The 23,095-nt window shown below is 42.9% G+C and overlaps 2 protein-coding genes across 5 annotated transcripts; both read right to left on the bottom strand.

Moving 5' to 3' along the window:
• Positions 1-1,220: 1,220 nt before the first annotated feature.
• On the bottom strand, positions 1,221-18,532 carry xrcc1 (X-ray repair complementing defective repair in Chinese hamster cells 1). 4 transcript variants are annotated; one of them, XM_079163927.1, is made up of 18 exons: positions 18,094-18,532; positions 17,855-17,947; positions 16,961-17,068; positions 16,689-16,847; positions 16,233-16,310; positions 15,859-15,982; positions 15,516-15,622; positions 14,306-14,468; positions 13,984-14,218; positions 13,030-13,146; positions 6,641-6,722; positions 6,438-6,537; positions 4,209-4,257; positions 3,109-3,245; positions 2,739-2,829; positions 2,560-2,635; positions 2,106-2,239; positions 1,221-1,935 (listed from the first exon to the last, which is right to left on the bottom strand). In XM_079163927.1, exons 1-17 carry the CDS (start codon positions 18,142-18,144, stop codon positions 2,132-2,134), a joined length of 1,878 nt encoding a protein of 625 aa, XP_079020053.1. In that variant the 5' UTR covers positions 18,145-18,532; the 3' UTR covers positions 1,221-1,935; positions 2,106-2,131. The 4 variants fall into 4 exon arrangements, with proteins under 4 accessions (XP_079020053.1, XP_079020054.1, XP_079020052.1 ...); XM_079163928.1 differs by having other exon boundaries at positions 1,221-2,239; positions 18,094-18,172; positions 18,392-18,506; XM_079163926.1 differs by having other exon boundaries at positions 1,221-2,239.
• A 508-nt stretch (positions 18,533-19,040) lies between these two features.
• LOC306699713 (sialoadhesin) lies at positions 19,041-22,835 on the bottom strand (the record flags this gene model as incomplete). The annotated part of the gene is made up of 8 exons (XM_079164434.1): positions 19,041-19,418; positions 19,510-19,675; positions 19,768-19,870; positions 20,254-20,526; positions 21,317-21,580; positions 21,665-21,976; positions 22,281-22,679; positions 22,781-22,835. 8 exons carry the CDS (start codon positions 22,833-22,835, stop codon positions 19,266-19,268), a joined length of 1,725 nt encoding a protein of 574 aa, XP_079020560.1. The 3' UTR covers positions 19,041-19,265.
• Positions 22,836-23,095: the final 260 nt, after the last annotated feature.

The following is a 23,095-nucleotide window of genomic DNA, read 5'->3' as shown; positions in this document are numbered from 1 at the left end:
TGGTGCTCGTGTGTTCCTATAAGTTTGTTTAGTGGATAAAATCCAAAGCAAACGATTTGCAGCCTCGTCTTCCCCGTTACCGTGAGGCTACTTCAGGTTATTTTCTAATTTCTTCCACTTTGGATTTTATCCAATAAACAAACTATAAAAACATTCACAGACCGTACGGCTCCTGGTCGGTGGCACAATATCGGACGACGCTACACGTGGAGATTAGAAGACGAGTGTTATTTTGACCATCTCTCAAAGCAGTTTGGTTGAATTTTGAGTATTCTTGCTAACTCATAGTTACCTGTTTTTTCCTAATAACTGATTGTTATTTAGATTGTACGGACCCAGTAGTATTTCTTCGGAGCAGGTGGCTACATGTTGCACATTGCACCTTTAAAGAAACACACTGCGAGCCTATCATAATGAGGATCACAACCACAGAGTCGAGCAATGTTCGGCTATCTTCGCAGCCATCCAAGGTCATTGCCGAGATTCATGGGAGACATAAATATGCAAAGAGCCAAGAATAAATCTGACTGGAAGAGATCAAGGTGACAAGAATTAGTCGGAAACTCTGCTGTTTGAACAAAGTCAACTCGTCAAATGGGACAATTTGAAAGCAGCCCGGCCTCTCTTGCCGTCTTGACAGATCTGCATTTAAATGAAATATGACATCGTATCGGGATGATGCCCTTAGCTGCTGTAAATTTTCCCGCTACCGGACCCAAACGGATTGGACCTCGCACTCTCCTCATGAAAAGCAAATCAGCACCAGCTGTGGGATAGGAAGTGGTACTAACATGCCTCACACTTATTGGTATGAGTGTGAATTGACCTTACGCAATAAGAAAAACACAAATAAAAAGTCTGGTAGCGAGCTACTTTAAAAACACATCCAACCCTTCCCCATCTTTCCTACAGCCTCTCTCTCCCTCCCTCCCTCTCCTCTAAGCACCCCTCCCCTTTCTCCCTGCCTCACGTCCACGTTCCGGTTTTCTAATCCCCTTGACTGAAGACCCGGTGGCTCCGGGGGCGCCAAACAGGACGAGAAGTAAAATAGAGAATGGAGAAAGGGACTCGAGGTGGGAGAAGGCTTCCACCAAATGGAAGAGAGTGCCTCTCAGGCTGCAAACGCAGAGAGGAAGAGACGAGAGCAGGTAAGTGCGAAGACACTTTGATGAATACAAATGAGAACAATACCTTTAATTAAAAACCTTTTTTTTTTTTTATTTTGACAAAATAATTAAGTAGCATAAGAACAAAAAAAAGCGTTTAAGATAGAGGCTTAAACAAGCTGCCAAGCAAGCAGAGTAAGCCCGACATCTCCTCGTGTCTTAAGAGGCATTAGGAAAATCTCAAGTGACGCAAAATACGGACGCCGAGCCAGTCCATTTCTTTTATTATTAATTACACAAACAAGAATAAAACCAAACTCAGACTTATCAAACTTTCCCCACTCGTGACATTTAATGAAATAAAAAAGGAGAAAAACAAACTGCTCCCCAGTATTCATTTGAAGGATTCAGCTGTCCTGATTTCTGCATGTTGGCGGCCTTAAACAAAAATGGCACTTTTCACCTATCGTTGAGCTGGTCTCATAATGGTCTGGCCGCTTACACAAGTCAGAGTCTTATCAGTGCCGCTGGCAGTCAGCACCGGGTGGTAACTCATTTCCAGACACAGCCTGAGGTATCCGAGGTGAGCAGCAGCAGACTGCAGCACAGGAACCGAGGAATTCTAACAGGTCCTGAACCAGAGAGAGTGTGCCTTTGTCCGCGAAGCCAAAGCGGCGGATGACGAAGATGTTGCTTTCCGGCCAAGCTAGAACTAACAACCTTCCAATGAAAAAGCTAATAACACGGCTAAACCTTATCCTAACAGACACCATTTAAAAAGACGTTTTCCTCCTCTTGGCTGAAAGGTGCGAACATGTGTTGAAAACCCCTGAGGACAGAAAACATTTCACGAAAGTTTAAAGTCAAGTGGAAAGTCATTAATGAACAGTTTATTGCTTTTATAAAAGTGAAGCGGGGAATCAGAAAAAAAAAAAAGAACTGTGTCTGTGGCCTTCCCCATCGGTCAGGGTGTGAAGTGTAAAGTGTGTCTGTGCACACCTGCGCGTGTACATCCGGCGCGTTGTTCAGGGGACGACCGAGTAGGGTTGATAGGGCAGTATCTTTTGTCGCTCATTGATTGCGTAAATCCATGCCGGTTTGACGAAGTTCAGACTGCCGTTCTCCATCAGCGCCTGTGATGGAGGCGATAGAGAAAGCGAGAGGAACAGAGAGAAGTTATCTTGTTGCATTACAAATACACAGATAGGGCGAGGTGTAAAGCCTTTGGAAAAGGGAAAGCTCGGGATTTTATAACTAAAACTGCTAATTCAGGGGCTGACAAACCAATTCTAACTGATAAAAAAAGCCACATGGTCCTAACACTGCTGTATTTTCACTTAGAGGGCTAAAAAGAACTTTGCAATTTGCTTCAATGCTCTTGAAAGATCATAGCTTGCAAAATGAGAGCTTGTTACGACATTATTACGCAGAAAGAAGCAAAGACTCAACTGACGTCTTCAAAGGAGTCGTGCCACCCTTCACTGGTCACCACGAACTGCACCGTCTCCGCCATGTAGTCCTCAATCAGCCTGGAGCAAAGACGGGATGGTGTTTTTAGACAAACATTTAAACGCAGAGATTTTCACAGTGAGACTAATTGACGCTGTAATGTACTTGTATTGTGATTCTCACCCGTTAAAGGCAACGATGTAACGCAACAGCAGGCGCCTCTCGTTGTTGGGGAATTTACCGTAGAGGAAAAAGTGCTTTCCACTCAGGAAGTCTGGAAGAAACGGGAAGAGAAAGGAGCAGAAGAGCGGAACTGATGACTACATAATATGTAGGGAGTACTTATAGGTGCTCTTTGGTAAAAGGGGAGAAAGCAGCAAAAGAAAACAGGAGAAAAACTGAACACACTGTGATGTTTGCGTGTGGAGTTCCTGAAAGGCAGAAAGCCATCCAATTACTTTCTGTCAGGGTTCGTAATGGCCGACGAGTAAGGGAGGACATCTGTTCTGGGAACAGGAGCAGACAAAAGAGACAAGACCACACGGAGACGGACCTGGCAGCTCAGGGATAGGGTGATCCTCTTCAGCCTCGGCGTCTGTGTTTTCATCCGTCGACCCCCCGTACGGATCCTCCTGTTTCACCATCTTCACTTCTGCTGCTGCTTTCTTCTGTCTGCTCTCATTCTCCACCCTAGTAGAGGGTGGAAAGGGACACGTTATATCCTTTATGCTACATGATTACAGGTTTGCCTCTCAAAAGAAGAAACCTCGCTGCTTCTCGCTTTTCTTTTCTTTTTTTTTTTTGTCTTCTCTGAGCACTTCTTCTAATGTCGGTCACAGCTACGTTGGCAGGTCTCTTATGAAGCTAATGGATCTGTTAAAGAATTAAAGCTACTTCTATTGCACTGCTGCAAGTCCCTCTAAATAGGCTGTAAGACCAAATCACAGATGCGCATTAGTCTGGAACCTCTCAGTTCCTTTTTTCAATGTCCAAGGTGCGTTATCAAGTGGTTATCAAATGGTAACTGGACTGCATTCATATAGTGTCTTCCCACCTCGCAGGACAAAGCGCTTTACAATGTGCCTCTCATTCAAACACACATTTAAATATAGATAGTTGGGAGGTGCCATGCAAGGCACTGGTCTTGGGGTTCAGGACCCTTCGAGATGCAGACAGGAGGTCGAACTGCCAACCTTGTGATTAGGGGACAGTCCGCTCTACCGCCTGAGCCACCCCAAGCTCAAAACCCCTCTCCCGGTAATAGTGGGCTGGTGGATCTGCAAGATTTCTGTTCTGCTGCTACACAGGTTAGACCCACAGCGGGCGCTGGCCACCAGCTCTTTGTCGCTGGCTGTATTCCGAGTTGCTACTTGCAGGATTGCACCGTGAAAGCTCACAGGGGAACCAATCTTAAGGCCGATGGCGTCACTTTTGCCGCTTTAAATCAGAGATCACCCGACGTAGACCTGTAGCCAACTTACGTTACGGTGTAGTTATGAATCAAAAGCTGACTCAAGTAAAAGTGGAATTACCGATTCTAGTACGACTAGATGAGTCATTTATTTTACTAGTGGGGCAACACAACAGAGACCGACCTTTAATTACACGGAGGAACAAACATGATTAATTATCGTCATCATTTGTTTCGTTTACCTCAGCAGCTCGTCCTCCGTGTCCACGGCAGAGTCATCATCACCGCCTCCTGTAAAATGAAATAAAGTGCTTATTTGTCAGGCTTGTCTGGTGCTGAAAAGGAAAAAAAAAAGGCCTTGCAGAAAATAATGTATGATAACTTTATTATATTTAGGTTTGTGCTGTATCCTTGTATCTTATAATACCATCGCTGCACGCTGACCCTAAACGTAGAACTAATTAACTATGATAATAACCGTTAAATACGCTTTATCTATTTCTTAGTCATTTTTGAAAGAGCTCAATCTTGCGATCATATTTTCTACAAAATACAGCCAAATTATATTTTCAGTATGCGTAGCAGGAGGGGGAAACATTTCTGTGACACACACACTTATTAGCGGTTCACAAGACCTTGTTACCTTGTTACCACACAATCCTGTGCTGCCGAGGTCTAATTAAAATGCCGTCTCCCTGCTATGTGGTCGGTGGGCTCAGTGTTTGCTGTGTGGCCTCACTGATGCACACCGGCACTTTACTTCTGGCCTCGCATTAACATAGAAATGAGAATCATGCACAAGTCCCTTCACAGCGATTGCATCTCGCCTCCGTTCCCGCTTCCCCCTCTCGGCCAGCATCTACAATACGCATGTTGTTCTCGTCCTTTTCACGGCGGCGTTGTCAACTCATCCATTTCCAAGTGCTTCATAAAGGTGTTCCCTCTTTGTCTAATGCCTCGGCCCCAACATCGTCCCCCACATGACCCTCCCAATTCATTCAGTCCTCTTCAGCTCCAGTGCTACCATCTCTCTGCCTCCTTAGTTAGAATGAAACACTTCCCATGAGTCACAGCCACTTGCAATTCCGCTCATGGATCTTTACTCACTCTCTCTCTCTATTTCTATTTCTATATATATATATATAAAAAACACATTTTCTGCTTTATCGGGTTATGGCTGCGAACCTTATGGTTTGTTGTTTGCTCCTCTGTGACAGAGAATTGGTGATTTCCGGGCTTTTCTTATTAATTGCAGAGGTAAAGTGTTTCAATTAGTAAATTGAGTAAATTCTACAAGAAACAAAAGCCAAACTTCCACTTTTTCAAATGAAAACGAAAGTGGAATAAATAAAACAAAAAAAAGAGGAATTTTTGAATTTGTAGTTTCAAAGTCTCCGTTTTGTGATCTGAAGTTGCTGTTACTCATCTGTAACAATATAATGTTGTGTTATTGTTCTACAAAAATCTATTGCCCAAAGTGATAATTTAAAGCAAACTATTATAAAACACTAAATGCTAGCGGTGCTGCCAATTTACCAATTAGCACTGAACACAAATTGCAGCAGAGGCTGATGGGAATAAGAGTACATTTTGACTTCCTGGTGGATCTAAAGGAAAGATGAAGGGTCTTTATGCTGCTGGGAACAGTCAGGAGTACCAAACTCTTTAAGAATCATTATCTGGAAACCACACCTTTCTGCATCACATTCTGCAGAAATCAATCAAATGATTGTCGAGATGTATTCAGTGAAGGGGAACGGTGTCTGAGTTAGGACAAAAAGAGAAGCTCTCAGAGGTGTGGGTGAGTATGGCAGCACTGTATTATTGTTCAAATAGAGAGGAGACTCAGAGGAAATGTACCTTTTACTTATTAATTATGAATTGTCAATGTGATGCACTATAGCGCAGACACTTGTTTCCTCCCCTTTCTACTCAGACTCATTTAGTTATTACGTGTTTATATTCTTTTATCCGTCATTCATGGTACATAAACCAACGTGTTTCCTTTACGTTCAACATCACTTTTAAATGAGTTAAAAAAATGAATCAAAAGGAAGTAAGCCAGTCGACATGACTTACAAGAAAGTCCTTGCTTCAACAGACGGGAGGATTTCACTTTGTGAAATTTTTCTTTTATTCCTTTATTCTTGAACTTCATCCGTACTCCAAGTGCCTCTTTGATTTTGGCTGTTATTTTTCGCTTTTCTCTATCTCACCGTTACAATATCTTCCCCCGTCATTACACCTGTACACCCATACACACATTTAGCTACAAGTAGATGTGACTCTTTGTAAGGCTTGGAGACACTTTTCTGAACACTAATGTGCTTTCTTTTTTATCCCGACAGTTTGTGTAGTACACAAAGAAATAAAGAGAAGTGCGGATTCATTTAAATGGCATTGACTCTTAAACGAGGTAGTTCAAATGGACTTTTTTTCAAAGTGGAAATTTCTATTAAAGTGACTCAAACCTGGTTCTTCCACATCAGTGGAGCCGGCATACTCGTCATCTTCATCCCTCTTCTCTGGTGTCTTTTTGGGGGTCACTTGTCTCTCCTGCTTCTGTGGAGTCTGCAACATCACGGACAGAGCGTTAAAACTGAAGGTAATAAACTGGAAAAAACATCACTCATTAGATCATTTTGTATAGGCTCACTTAAAAGCACATATCCACCTTTGTGTTCATTTCCTCTTCACTCTGGTCGTCCACTTCCATTTCGCTCTCCGAGCTCGACTCTGCTCCATCCATCAAATACCTGAAGGAAGACAAAGGACGGCTGAACAAAACGTGTCGGGATGATTAAAGGCCAGAGGCGAAAGAACAGCTTTACAATGTCTCAAATGGTGGTCCATAAGGAAATAGTGGAACAAAAGGTTCAGAGTGAAGGTAATATTTGTCACCAAACCACCAATGTTTGTTAAATACTTTTAAGTCTGCCTGCTGGGAGACAAGTCTAATCTACCGCAGGAGCAGGGAAATAAATAAAGAAATGTCAAACCAGTGATAAATGAGGCTTTGTCCCAGTACTCCCCCCAAAGCCCTTTTCTTGCTTCACAGTCACTCTCGGTTAAAAGAAACTACTATTCCCCTTTTCTCTTTAGCTATTTGCAAGATGTTACCAACAGCCCGTGTTGAAAAGTGCAACACTGTAGAGACGGGGGGAGTTTCATTTTGAGAGGCCAATGAGTTTCACAGGAGCTTGCAGGAGGAAGGGGCCGAAGAACAATAACAATAAAGTTGGACTTCGTGTCCCATTAACGCACATTACCGACTTTGTTTCTTTCCCGGAGTCTTTGTGCTTTCTCGCCTCACAAGTTTCTGTGGATCGTGGTTAAATCTGGACCCTGGTCCTTCCTCCTGCTGTGGTCCTGCCTGACACCCACTGATACTATCACTATTAGTAGTAGTTGCACTGCTATAGCCGATGCCATTACTGCTTTTGTTATCATTGTTATTCTACTGTATCCACTGCTGCAGATATTATTACTAGTCGTACATTTCCCATCATTATTCTGCTTCCTACTCTCAATATAAGAATAATTTCTGTCATATGAATGTGTTGTAACTCTGTTATGTTGTTCCTTCTGTACACATGACATCTATCACACTTCTGGGTTCCCTCCTCTGTTGCTCTCTCTAAGGTTTTTTCCTTTGTTTTCTTCCTGTTAAGGTTTTTTTGGGGGAGTTTTTCCTGTTCTGATGTGAGGGTCCCAGGACAGAGGAGATGTGTATAGATTGTAAAGCCCTCTGAGGAAAATTTGTGAATTTGGCCTATACAAAATAAATTGAATTGTAGGGTATCTATTTGTAGGAAATCAAGACTTATTCAACATATAGTACGTCCCACTTAAGACCACAATGTCTGCCGCCACCTTCAGACTGTGACTAGTAGACTTTCCTCGACGAGGCATCAGTCAGTATGCTTGTCATTTGCATGAACTTCAGGGATGATTGCGACCACATTAACAGTCAAATGCAAAAGTCACGGAAACATATTTCTGAGCATTTAAAAATCAATAAAAAGACAGCTGCATATGAGGTAAGTTTTGAATCGCGGTGTATTTGAATTGCAGAGATATACAGAATTCCTTTTCTTTTTTTAAGTGACACAATCATGGAATAATGTTGCCAGAGTGTCTGTTTGTAATGGACGAGATCCCAAATCACTCGTACTTTGGCCCATGAGTGACCTTTCCATGAAAATGTATTCAAATGTTTGTGGAAAATACTAACAAACATCAGCCTCCGTGGCAGATAATTAAGCAATCAAGTAAAACCTGAAAATGTACAAAAGATGAAGGGAGTGCGCTATGAGTGCGCTATTAGCAGAGCGATCATGAAGGCATCCGTAATGATCTTTGCAAAGGTTACGAGAGCGTGGGGAGAACAAGAAAGCCAAATGTTCAATGAGGAAGTGACATTTCTACGAACCCCCTCCATCAAGTCCCCCAAGCCACTGTGAAGTCACCTGGGCATTATCAGCTTGAAAGTGTTAAGTGCGGAGAGTCAAAATACCACCGTTAAAGTAATTATTTCCGCTCACGCAGAAGGGAGACATTTTACTGACCTATGCTTACATGCTTCATAAAACCAGGGCCCAGGAAATTGGAAAATGAAAAAGGGCCACTGTGGACATCGGGAGTGAGGCGGAAACTGTTGCTTATGGCAATAAGTGTTGTTACCTCAAAAGCACTCGCTCTATCAGCTCTGTTGACAGAGAAGCGGGGGACACGCTTTTTTGTTCGAGAGGGTGAAAAACCCCCAGTCCTACTAGAGCTGAAGCGCTTTGGATTGAGAAATACATTTAAAAAAGGACAGATGCTCTGTTTGGAGCCGAAAACAATTACTCAAATGCTGGATTAACAGGAAAGTTAATCAGCAACAAGTTTGATAACTGATTGCTAAAACTTAAAGCTTTTGAACGTATCCGACCGAGTGTTGCCAACTCTTTTCTCCTATGAAAGTGTAGCTGGCAGCACTAGATCCCATAATGCACGTGTGGAAGACAGGCAGGTCAGTAGATTAGCCGTTCAATCACCTCGTTCGGCCCGAATGACATGATTTACAGTCTGATTTATTACAGACCTGCTACAACCACAGGAACAAGGGTTCTTTTCTTTTTTCTCTCAAAGTATTTTTATTTATATAAATACATTACTCGCGTTAGCTTGAAGCAAAGGTGTCAAACATTCGTTGGTTCTTTTCTCCGTTTTAAATCACTGTAAATTAAATATCTTTACGTTTACGACTATCGATCAGATATACAGTAACGAGACATCTGAAGGTGCCACACTGGACGCGGGAAAACTATTTTCTGACAATTTACGTGCAAAAAAATGTAGAGTATTATATATATATTATAAAATCGATAATGAAAGGAATCGTTAGTCGCAGCCCAAAACCTTTAAACTTTTGACTCTGTACAATTAAGGATGCAGTGAATGTTTTAAGACAATAACTATTACGTGATGGGTTTTGTGTGCAATTAGGTTTTATGTACCGTAGATTTATCAGAGTGATTGCGCTGATATTTTGGCTCCAACATGCAAACTATTCTCCTATTCTTTAGGGATGTTGCAACAGAGCCCGAGTTTTAATGAGAAATGTGTTTAATTATTCAGCTCCATTGTGACGGGATGTTGTAGAGCTGCTCGAGTGTTTTCTGCTCGCCTCTCTGGATTCTCACTGATGGATAATAACTATATGGAGCATGCATTTCTGGGGTTCTTGGCTGATGTCACACTGTCTTTTAATATATATATATATATATATATATATATATATATATGTATACATGTTACAGTATATTCACACTATACAGTGCGTATGCGTGGCAAAGAGCTGAAGCTGTGCATTTGCCCCCAGGCGCTCAGCGAGACGGTGTTTGTGTGCATGATGGAGCAACAGTTTGAGAGTGCGCGTATTTGTTTGGGCACTTGTCATCATCAAAGTAAGTAGTCCCATTAATTACCCATAGCAGATGCAGCTTTTAAATAAAGAATACATCATCAAAGCCGCACACTCCACGCGCCGCACAATGGCGTCGCTGGGCAGGGGAATGGATTATTCTGGCAACGAGAGCGGCGGGTGAGAGCGGGGGTGAGGGCGGGGGGTGAGAGCGGGGGTGAGGGATCTTCGACATCATCAGGAATTGACCGAGAAAGGCGAGCGTGAGGGAGAATGATGACACAGGCTGCAGGAAACTACTCGTTTCAATGCATCTTTTTGGAGAATCTTGAAGAGACGATCAGACTTCATAAAACCACCTCGTTAGTGATTAATCTATTGTTTGATTTGCTTTGTCTTTCGAAATGAAAAAAACAACCAAATATATTTAATGTATTATCGTAAGAGACGAAGAAAGGCAGCAAATCCTCACATTTGAGAAGCTGGGATCGGAGAATGTTTGACGTTTGTGCTCGAAAAATGAAAGTTGATTTTTAAAAATAGTTGCCAAATAATTCTTTGTTGATCGACTAATCCGGTGAGATTCAGAGCGCCGACGAGTGGGCCGCAGAGGAAAGGTTAGTTAAAGAATTCACATAAATAAAAAGAATATAGAAAGAAAAAGAAAAAGCATAATTTCAAAGCATTAAAATGGGCGGCAAACACGACAAATCATCAGACAGAGAGAAGCATGTTCTGCGACCGTTTCTGCTATGAACTGGAAGGTTTCATGCTACAAAGTGATGATATATTTGTGAGATTAACACCACCCATATTAAGCCCCTTTCAGACATAAGAAAGTAAGTTTCTCCTGTAGAAGTGAAATCATTTTTTAAATGATTTGCGACATAAATCACCTGATTGCAAAAATTGGAGCTGACCGTGATTATTTTTGCATAATCGTTAAGATTCCACAATCAAGGTATGAAGCCGATGTTACAAAGTTGGCAGCAAACAGAAAGTGATTTAGCTGCGAATCCGTCGGCTGAGCACAAGATTCCAGCGTCAGGAAAAAAACAAACATGGAAACGAAGCGCTGATGGACGGGTCGGTTCAGTTTATACGAGACTGAATGTGTTGCTTTCCGACACAAAATGATGACAGAGAAGTGCCGACGACGGGTCCCTTGATTTATAGCTTCATAGAGCGTCTCCGCTATTCGGGTGCAGCGGTGCGTTTGACATCTCCGGGGAAAGTAATGCTGGAGTTGGTGTGTTGTTCACGCAGCTTTTCTAATTAGATAATTCACATAAACGGAAACATGGTGTTAGCAGCAGCGTGTCATTTTGAGAAAGTGGTCTAGTCGAAGTAAATGTACAGTTTAGGTTTTAGTTTGACTCTGAATGAATCCTCAAGACCCCAGAAAGCTTCAGTGATTAACTGCTTTGAGCCACGTTTGCTTTGGGACGACCTACACAAGCTTTTAGACTGTAATCTGAAATGATTCAAAATAACTTCATGTGCATCATGTGCGTATAAAGAGAACTGGATACAGCGTTGGAGGCGGGGCCCCGTTCTTTTTCATGAATGTTGCTTAGCGGCACATGAGATCTTCCTCATTGTTTCTGCATCTCTGGGCCTTTAGAGCGATCGCACCAGCGTTTCCTTTTAACTCCGCCTCCCGGCTCATTCATTCACTCTGGATCACTGGATTCGGCTAATAGCACATTTCACAACTTTTAGGACCTAATGACTTTAACAGTGGCTTTTCAAGTGTTCATAACGTCTTTTTGGGCCCCACACTGACGTTGCAATTCCAAAGTTCGGCTACTGCGGACATTGGCTTCAGAGCCTCTTGCTGGAGGTCTTGTTGTGCTGCAGAGCGAGATTTTGCCAACAAATTCATTTTGATGAGCAGCCATGTTAAGTTCACAACATAGATTTAGGTCTAGTTGCAAATTCAAACAGAACAGCACCTGTGCGGCATAAAGTGAACAGAATGAAATTGTTAATCGCAATTAATAGTTTGACAATTAAAAAAATGCACCTTTTTCTCTCCACAACCGATAAGACTCAGCGGATAAAAGTCCCTTTTCAGGCAAAGATGCCAAACAATTGATGGTTTCATGTTCTCAAATGGGAATATTTGCTGCTCGTCCTTGGTCTTACATTATAGTATATTTTATATTTTAGGGTTCTGGACTGACAAGAGGCAGTTTCACTGATATCGTATAGACCAAACCATTAATCTAGAAAATAGTTAGCAGAGGAATCAATGATGACAATAATTACACTGGAGCAGTGTGCTGTATTCCTGCCCCATGAAAATGATGATATTCACAGAAACAGCATTTTTTTGGCTGTGCTGTTACCATCAATGCGTTTCACCAGGATGAGTCGTTAAACTGGTACACCGTCTCATCTCGAGCAGACAGCAGTTCTACTGATTCAAAGTTTGAAAGTGGCTTAAGAACAATATAAAGAGGCTGAGCGCGAGTCTTGTCTTACTTGGACGGACACTTTGACAGCTATTACCATATCTAGTTCTGAATGTTCCTATTCTTAATTTAAATGCAACAGCAGCCTGAGACTAATGCGCTCAGTAACCTTGCCATGTGGCAAATTGATTGGTCCTCAAAGCCAGACACGATCAGCACAGAAGCAACAAGTACGAAGGAATTTCTTAAATGATAACGCAAAGTTTCACACTGGAGGACACAATAACCAAACTCATTTGGACCTTCCGTTGCCCAAGATGAGTGTCCTGGTCTGCATTATTCAGCACAGACTCATCAGGGGCAATGACGGAGGACGTTACAAAAGCTCCCCCGTGTAATGAGGCCTTTAATTAGGGAGCTGCTGGAGCTGGATGGGTTGAATTTGAGATCACAGCAGGCATCAGCTGCTGCTCAAGGTTACAATGTTCTATGTAGCAAGTGGGCATCACTGCCGTGAGGGGTGCATTTGTGGACGCTTCAATCAGCGCGAGGGCTGTGCACAGAACGTACCATGCGGACGCACAGACGTGGCAACAAGAAACGGAATCCCATCCAGATGTTCCAGCGGCCAAACCGGAGCCTTTCTGACGGCTCAGAGTCTCCATACGAGCGTCATTGCAGTTTCGCTTTCCTGTTATCGCGATTAAAAATCCTTGTTTCGTACTTTGGCCCTCTTACCGTTTGTAGGGGAGCTTCTGCTTCCTCTTATGGCAGTCCATTACCCACTCCTTCCGTACGATGGTGCCCCCCGCTGATTTCACCTGGCTGTACTTGGGCGTGTTAGCGAAGGCACAGCTGCAGATTTAGTGGGCCAAAACAGTCACACACGCACGCACACACACACACACACACACACACGGTTACATTACTGAATCCCACAGGGGTAATAGTCTGCTCTGACAGCAGAGATCAAGATGCAATCAAACTGAATTACCGAGAGTGCTAACAGAGCTGTTACACAATGTTTGTCGCTGATAAATAATCAACATAGAAGTCTCATGAAAGAGCATCTCTTTAGAGACCATCAATTGAAAAATGTTTGTAGTTAACAATAATATTAACATAAAAAATGTATTTTGCCCCACAACTTAAACTTCATTGCACATCAGCCCTGCTGCCATAATATTTGTATGTATTTATTCATATTCAGCAATGAAATGTGCGATTATGTTTCGGTGATATTCTCCAGAGAACACACGTCAGTAATATGTTTTATCGACCGTGATAAAGTATTTATTCGTTTCATTATGTTTTGGTCTTATCGTCCGCCAACATCATGCAGCTTCGCCGTGCACACTGTGCTGTTGCTCCGCATTTATGTCCTGTGGTTTCTCTTTATGGAGGCATGATTCTAGGACTTAGTTTACTTTTTGATGTGGTGGAAATATAAAAAACAAATTTTGTGACCGCTTTTCTACTGCCGGTATTTCAAACAAGCTGCACATCTCCTTTGAAATATTTGTAACAATAAAAAGAGACGCTTGGTAGATTCACTGCATCGACACTGTGGTGCAATACATCACAATATTAAGCTTTGCAATAAGTCTAGAGGGGAAAAAAGGTGAGTATTCATAAATGGTGAAGCAAGGACATCTCAAGCATACAGTTCTCTCACTCCTGCTCGATACTTACATGAGGTGTGTGGCGTCGGGTGTCCAGTCGGGTCGATATTTACCTCCCATGTCCAGAGCCTTTTCCCTCAGCTCCCCTCTGAAGGGGTTTTGGAAGCCGCTGAGGACAAACACCACCCCTTCCATTATCCGTTTGAATGGGACCTGCTGCACGCCGGCTTTCTGCTGGTTGGGTTTAGGTTCGGGTTTGGATTGGCTCTCCCGCTTCTTGTCGGCAGACTTCTGTGCCGGGGAAGCTGGAGAGACAACATGCAACGTCAAAGAAGGCGAAGAAAATGTATCCGTGTGCTGAGATTCAGACGCGGGGGGGTAAAGTGAGTTACCCTTGGCGGCGCCGGGGCTCGGCGTGCCGGCCGGGCTCGCCTTGGGTTTGGGGGTCGCAGCTTTGCCCTCGGGTGAGCCAGCCGGGCTGGACTTCTTCGAGGGTGGAGGTCCGGAGCCAGACTGGCGCTCTTTGTTGAACTCAAATTTCCTTTTTGCTGGTGTCTATGGGGAAACAATTAATGCAAGTCACTAAGGAATTTTCAACTTTTCAGAATGAAAAACAAAAAAAGACTGCACCTGTATGTCTAAGAAAGGTGCTCTGAAGGAGATACTGTTGCCCACACCTTCCATTTCATTTAATGCCACAACAAGGTGATCTGACAAAAGAAGTACATCTAATAAACCGGACTCAAAATGTGGAAAGCAATTAGCCCTGGGTGAGCCATCTGCCATAAAATGGCCCTTCAGTATGCAAATACAATGATTGTGCAGATTTGAATATGATTAGCTTTTATGAAAAAGGGTGGAGAATCCATTACACTCGAAAATTGGAAACAGAACTTCAATTACTGGGGCATCTTTTTATGCTACTTTCCGGTTCATAGACTCTTTGTGTTTATTTTTAAAGTGAAATGGAGCTGATGTTGAGTTCTTTCTTCAGAGTGGGCTCAGGCAGCATTTATATCTGATGTGATGCCTCAAGCTGGTTTTCTCTTTCAAAGTTGATGAAAGCTGCAACTGTTGCACACGTAACAATTTCTATCAATAAATTGGATTTTCACCAAATAAGAAAAGTGGTTTTGAGAAACGGAGGAACGAGCAAAGATAATGTGAGATGTCGGCTGTAAAATTTTCATACTGAGATGTATGAATGATTTTTTAATATACGCCCTTGGATTTTCTAAATACATTACTTACAAAGAGACTATTTTGAAAAAGCTTATTTTGATAAAAGACAGACCTGTTGTCAGAAACTGTGACATGAATGTGAAGAAAGAGAAGTGAAAACAAAACATCTTTTGTTTTCCGATTTAAATTGAAGTCAGATATTCGGTAAAAACCTTGATTTCTTTCTTTTAGACACTATACTTTCCCAAACACGATGTGATTGTTAAATCCCTAAAAGAAAAGCTTTATTGCCTTTGCTTCTTCTTCTCCACGTAACCTCTCTGCTTTCCTGTTGTCTGAATAAAGCAAGGAAACTGCTCCTCATTAAGGGAGCCGCTGTTTGCTGGCTGCCCTTCAGAACATGACGAGGATGTTTAGTACCTGTGGTGAGGCAGTGCTGGAGGAGGACGCTTGGCCTGACGAGTGGGCGCTGCCTCCCGCCTGCAGGGCAGCAGCAGCGTAACTCAACCTCTCGCTCTGAGGAGACACTAAAGACAGAAAAGGGCAGAGTGCTGGTGAGGGAACAAGAGAAGCCTGACGATAAAGAATGCCTGTGAAACATCCCTTCCCTCCTGTCCCCTGGCACACTTAAATAGCTTTACATTAAAGCATAATTAGCGCTCTCCAGGCACCTTTTTTTTTAATTATTCAACGTGATTAGCACTTCATTGTTACAAGGACGTGAAAGCATTTTATTGGGGTAAGCTGAAATAAATGGATTTACCTTTGAGTGGAGTACTGGATTTTGTTGCATTGTCCCGACTGAAGAAGAGACTGCCTGGCTGAAGGCTGGGACTATCTGAAGGAGACTCGTCCTTCACCCTGAACTGCCCCAACTTTGTCAGTTTCTGACAGGAGACAAGAAGGAGAAGATTAATACCAAACCACAAGGTGGAGGGACTGGTGTTTCTTTTTTTTCCCAAAGTAAGGTTTGAAAAAGTATTGTTTTTTAGCACGAAAAGCTGGAATCGTATCAGAAATATCAACACCCAGCCCTCGTCAACATTATCATCACCGTCTCAAGCGTTCAAATGAAAAGGAATAAAAAACGTCAATCGGCACCCTGGAGTTATGAAAACAAGACTTTGCGTGACTCACCGGGGAGGCTGCTGGAGGAGGATCGTTTTTGTCAGGCGGTGAATGAAACTTAACAAACGCCAGTCCGTATGCTATGTTCTGCAAAGTACACAAACAAGTTCATCAAGTAACAACGAATGAATGCTCATTAGCAGAGCCGGCCCTAGGAATAAGGCGATACGGGCAAATGCTAGGTCCCCCATCTATCTGTAAACTAAATGAATTTATTATTTTATATATTTTCTACTAATTCAATTATAATACCATTGTTTCAAAATATAACTAAAAAAAGACCACAACATAACTTTCCTATTGATTAGGCTCTAGTTTCTCAAATCTAGGAGGTGCAGCCATGCTGCTTCAGTACAAGTAGATCCTTATTGTGATCCTTATTCATTTTAGATTCTGTTGATTCAAAGTTAGATGGATCTGTCAGTTTGCCCTCTGTTTTTTTAATTCACATGACGGGGCCCTCACCTTGCTGTATGGCTGGCTACACACAATTTTCACTCGGTCCCACTTTTCCTGTGCCGTGCTCTTCTGCAGCTGGTGGGGCCCAAAGAAACGCACCCGGTTCACGTTGGTGCCGTTACGGCTCTCCGTAGGCGACATGAAGGAAGACGTAACCAAAAGGACCTAGGAACGGTTGACATCAAAGTATAAAAAGGAAGAAAACACACAGCGGTAGAGTAATTACACTAATTAGGAGGTGATATACGTTGTACGCGGTTCGGTTTGCAACAACATACCTCATAGTCCTGGTCTCTGACAGCTGAAGAATTGCCCACCAGCACCTCGATGAAAGCCGACCCTTCATTTCCAATATCAATGCTGTGCACCTGCTCCTCCTTCTCCAGCTGGGAGAAAAGTAAAACACAAGTTAACGAAGCTCACACTAGAAACTAAGTGAAAAGAGGTTAAAGTAACCAGATCCTGCTGTGTAAGATGATGCTAAAGAAATACATTCATACGTATATGTGGGAATAGACCAACTGCTCCTTATGGATACAATACTTTGTAATATAGATCTCATAATCAACATCTCAAAGTGTGTTTAGCATATTGTGTAAATCGGTATAATCGATACTTAAAGCAGACAGGAGGTGAAAAGAGACAAAGATAAACACAATATGTTATGACATCTTCTCCCAGACTTAGTTAAAAGCTTTGCAGTCAAACAGGCAATTTACTTCCGCCTAATAATCCCTAAACAACAAAGACAACTGCAACCGTTTTGAAGGTATTCTGTGAAAAAAGGAAAATGGACTCATAGCAGAACGTGCATGCAAGTCGGAGAAGGTATTAACATTAAGAAAATGCAGACATGGGGATTCCCAAAAGGACATAAATATGTCAACAAAGGAGAAGTGGGAGCGGAAGTCAACATTTTTAATTGGTGACATAATGCAAATGACCTCACACATCAGAATTTAACAGAAAACACGAGTGCACGATCTTAAATCACTTAATGGAAAAAGGCGAGTTGGATTCAAAGCTTTCCTTTAGTGGAGTAAACGCATGAAAGGGATCAGACAGGGGAATTGGTGACCTATAGAAAGCTCTTTGAGTTATAGTCACAGGGTTGCTAGGTGTGTGAAACACGGGAGTTGGGCTCCAGAGTTTGATTAGGATCAAAAACATACCTGCAGAATGACCGATATCTGCTTCTCCCCGGGCCGCGCTGCTTTCCACTTTCTGTAGGTGTCAGAGCTCAGCAGGTTGTCTGCCTTGTGGGTCTGTTTCGCATTATGACAAGACGTGAGAGGCAGTAAGGCTCACATTTAGCTGAATAAAATATATATACAAAGCTTACTATGAAGACACAGAAGGGGACTTTTTTTTTTTTTTTTACAAATTCAATGCAAGTGAGAAGTGAACTTACAGTGTCCTCGGTGCTGCAAGACACGACGTGTTTGAGTTGGATTTCTGGCATGTTGGTTCTGAACAGGTTAATAAGACAGCTGGAGGAAAACAAACGGGCTCGTGTCTTACCGCTAAGCGATATACAACCAACTAATCTCACATAAAAGTGTTCTTTCAATGGCTGTGAATGTAGCCTCGAAAACTAAAGTCAATTCACTTTGTTTCTGGTCAGATCTACCGTCGGCTAACGTGATAGCATGCTAGCAAACAATAGGCAGAGTGAACTTTTCCTGATTAGCCTGATGATTTCAACACACCTCGCGGGCTGTGACGCACGAACCTTTGAAATTGTAATGCATATGACACAGAGCCGCTAACTTTGGCATTACATTGAACACAACGAGACGTTATTAATGCTTTTAATTTTAAGAAAAATGTGCATGGAGGCGAACTCATATTCCCACCCAAAGCCTGTGTCGTGCTATGACGCAATTTCCTCTTTCCAACCAATGACAGAGCTTCGTGTTCTTCTTCTGCACTTTAATAGCAGCACCGTCACAGTTGTATCGCCACCAATCGCTCAGGGTGTGTACAGACATCTAGTGAGTGAGACAAATATATCACCAAATTCCTATTGTATATATATATATATATATATATACATATTTATATACAAATATACAGTATATACATATTTATATACATATATATACACATCTATATATACACATATATATACATAAACATTATAGGTTGAGCTGTCTGAGCAGATTTTCTCCCTCCAGGGAACTTTAAAAAATCACTTTGTGTTAGACATGCTGTAGCTTCTGTTACAAATGCAACTGGAGCAGCAGAACGGTAAGATCAAATAAAATCAGACTGTGCTTATGTGCATTGAAGAACAGACACAAGAAGAAAAGACCCTCATTTATCAAACCTTTTCATCTTTTATAAAAACAACACATAGGCAGGTTAAAGGCAAACGTTCAAAGAGGCAGACATTGTTCAATGTGGAGATCAGGAGAGGGATAGACCACCACTAGATATTACAGAGAACAAACAATGGATGTGCAATATATGCAATAGCTGAAAGTTACATAACCTATGCATTACCATCAGTGTGAGAGTGAATCTGAAGTCTAATGCGAGTTTAATGTAGCAAGTGAATAATGAGTCTTCTCCACAGTGAGCTCAGAGGATTTCCAGGTAGATTGCCGTCTCTGCATCGGCCACAGTACTCTGTACCTCTCTTGTGCCTCTGACTCCCAAAGCCACTCGTCTGTCTATTCCTCCGTCCTCTCCTCCTCTTCTTCTTTCTCCACCCCTTCTGCCCATTGGACGGATCTGAAAAAAAAAGGACAAATGTTGCTACTATTTGGGATATTTAGCGATTTGTGTTTATGCAGTGTCCTCTGTTGCCAACGACATAACCTACCTGCTTATTATGGACAAAAAGAGGCGTGCAGTTCTGGTATACGAGTTGGTAGCTGCCGTTGGAGTAGATATGAGTCACTTCTGTGCAGTTAATGTAGAGAGGCATCTGGTCCTGATAAATTCCCATTCCTTCAGGGTACACGGCTGGACGTCTACTCAGGCCATGTCTGAGAGGAGCACAAAAAGTACTTAAAACCTCACAACAAGCAAGTGTGACAAATCTAAGTGAACATTTCAAGGGATGATTTTTTTCACATACGTTCTAGCTCTCTTTCGGCAGCAGTAGATAAGAAGAGACATAAGGAATATGGCCAGGCAAATGGACACAGCAGGTATCACCAACCACAACAAAGTTGCCATCTCTGTTTATGGACAAAAAGAGCAGCGATGGATCAGCATCTGATGTGAAACTATAATAAAATACAATTTTCTCTCCCAGCCATAGGTGAAAAATCATAGATTATGGTACACCTTTTCAGACATTTGCATTCAAGCTTGATGAAATGGATTCACTTTTAAAAGCTTTACAGTGTGAAGAAATATAAGATGGACTGCAGCAACTGAAAAGCTGCACTCATAGTACAATAAAGGCAACATAAGGTTGTCTTTGCGGCACTCTTCAGCTTATTCTCTTTTACTTGTGTTTTCCAAGCTGCAGGCACTATCCCTACATCAGAGTCAGCAAACAAGAGGCAGAGCTGCTGTCTTTTTGTTTCGCGTGGAAAACACTGTACTTTGAACACACCTTCGTCTCCCTGCAGCAACATCAGGGAGTCGTTTCCCAGTGCGTTGAAAGCAAAGCAGATCACAGTCTGAGGTCTGTCCATGCGGCCCCTCAGAGTGGCCGTTAGCGTGTCGGGCTCAGATGTTACTGACACGTTGTAGTCACGAGGTGGAACAGTACCATTCACGCTCCAGGTGACTGCTGCTTTGGGGTTGGAGTCAACTGAACAGCGACACAGCACATCCATATCCTCAACAACACAGGTGGAGGAGAGCTGGAGGATGGCTGGTTTATCTGTATGAGAGAAACAGATATCAACTCTTTAACTTATTACTCTTAATATTTACTTAAAAGGTTAAAACATTTGAGGAAATACGCTTATTCATTAGAAGAGTTGGATGAACAGATCAATACGAGTCTCATGTCTGTAAGCTAAATATGAAGCAGTAGCCAGGAGCTAGTATTGCTCTGATCAAAGTTAACCAAAAAAATGCTTAAACACATCTCTAAAGCTCACAAATGAACTTGTTATATCTTGTTCGTTTAATTCGTACAAAAATGGAAATAACCTCCTGGACTCTCTGCTTGCAAGTTAAGCTAGCCTGTTCGTGATAGCTTCATATTTACGTATCAATGTAAATATATATTTATGTATCAATTAATTCAGAAATCTCAGAAAGAAAGCAATTAACTGTATTTGCCAAAATGTGGAAGGCTGCCCTTTAAAGCCCCTCGCCATTTACCCTGTGGGCTACATTGTAGTTGAAAAGGGAACCGGGAAAAGATTTCTGCAGATCACTTTACACCTTAAAGAACAATTATCATCAGCTGAAAATCTTGTTCTTTGCAAACCTCTTAACTTCTCAGATTGCTGCAGTGATGTCAAAGTGTACTCCGGGGTGTGGTGAGTACACTGTGACATCACTGTTTGGTGTGGTTACAGGTAACAGAGAACAACTCTGACTACACCCGACCAGTTAGAGGGGAAACAAACTAAACCTCGTGCAGGTTAGGCGTGTTGTCAAATAGACCAAATATATGTGTGTATGGCCATTGGAGGTGGGCCTAGAGGAAGAAGGATTACATTGTATGTTCAGCGGAGTGGGCCGAGACTCTCCTCGACCAATCAGGTTCTGTGCTGTGCAGCGGACCCTCATGTCCCGGGTCACGTTGAACACCCGGACCAAGTGTGTGCGTTGGCGGAGGTACACCGCGCGGCCGTGTTGGCTGTAGGACCAGCGGTACTCAGTCACCGGGGGGTCAGCTTTACAGGAGCAGGCCAACAAGGCGCTGGCCCCCTCCTGCACAATCAAGGACTGGACCTGAACCACTACATCTTTTGGTGAAACTACAGAGCATGAGAAAAGAAGGGGGAAAAAAAGGTGTAAACTGAGCAAAGAAACACAAATATACTTGTCAAAGCAATGCTTACATGTCACATGCAGATCCCTTGAAACGGACACTGCTTTTGCTCCCGGGTAGCTGACTTCACATCTGAGCCTGGGTTTCACCTGATGAGACACAGTGAAGGACAGAGGGGCCAGTAACATCGGCCTGTGGGGCTCTGGGTGGAGTGTCTGTACCTCCCCGGGCTCGGTGCTGTTCAGCTGGGCTCCTCTCTCCCAGCTCCACTGCAGGGCAGGAGGTCTGGAGGGGCAGTGATAGCTGACGGAGCAGTTCAAGCTGACCAGCTGTCCCTCTGTGGCTGACAACTTGCCGCTGATGACAGGAGCCTCAGGGGTGTCTGACAGTGAGGAAAACCTCCATCATTACTGTGTTTTTTACTGCTGGCGTGTATTTAATTAAAGACAAGAGAACTTGTTGACTATGATCGATGATTTGTTCATTTATTTATTGCTATGTCCGGCATGCAGCTGACCTGAAGGGAAGAAATATCCACCACACACACCACACAAATACAGTATTTCGGCTCCTTTTTCCAAGTTATAAAGCTTGGATACACATACATTATCTGATTGTTAGATATACAAAAGAACAACAGCTTTTATAGGAGAACAATAAGGCAGCACAGCGACTCCCAGACTCACCCAAAACATCCAGATCGAAGCTCTTTGGCCTCCCCCAGAGTAAGTCACCAACCCTCTTCAAAGAAATCTCAAACATCTGCGAGTCATCCTGGCTGATCCTCTCCATCTTCACTGAGCAGTCTCCATCTGGGATTCGCCCAAAGACGGACGTCCGGCCTTGGAAATCCCGGCTGACTTGGTCTCTGCTTTCACTGTTAAAAGCGGTGCTGAGGAGAGAGAAGAAGTGGCCACCACCTCTGAACCTCAGCCGGACGTCCACCTTCTCCTTCCTCCCCCTGAGAGGTGCCGCAGGAGTGAAAGAGCAGGGAATCACCACACAGGAGCCCACCAGCGCTTGCACACGGTCAGGGACTGAGGGCACAGGAGAGACAGCCTGGACCCTCCTCCACAGGCTTGCTGCTGTGATAGAGAGCAGACGATAATTATCAATACACAGGATCTAAAGTAACCATGCCTTGTTCTGAACTCAGGTTTAAATCACAAGAGACATCCAGCCGTACAATTGAGCCTCATGATCGTGATGTTCATGTCTAATGTGCTCGACCTGACCACCATGACACCAAAGACAACTTCTGGAGTGCATGGCCGATTAAAACATGTGTGTTCGAAGCTACAAAGCTCTCACGGGTCTGACTGAATTAATCCCTTGATATCTTCTAGAAAGGTCATCACAAAGAATATATTCATTTGAGCTAACATGAAGTTATGCTGTATTCTCATGCACTGTCTGCAAACACATAACATGACCCAGAACAATTTCGCAACAGATTTATATTTAGAAAAGGGAAGAGGGTAACTGCACTGCTGGCTGTGGA

Source organism: Pholis gunnellus (genome assembly GCF_910591455.1).
Source record: "Pholis gunnellus genome assembly, chromosome: 8".
Taxonomy (NCBI): domain Eukaryota; kingdom Metazoa; phylum Chordata; class Actinopteri; order Perciformes; family Pholidae; genus Pholis; species Pholis gunnellus.
This window is presented reverse-complemented; position numbering and strand designations above follow the sequence as displayed.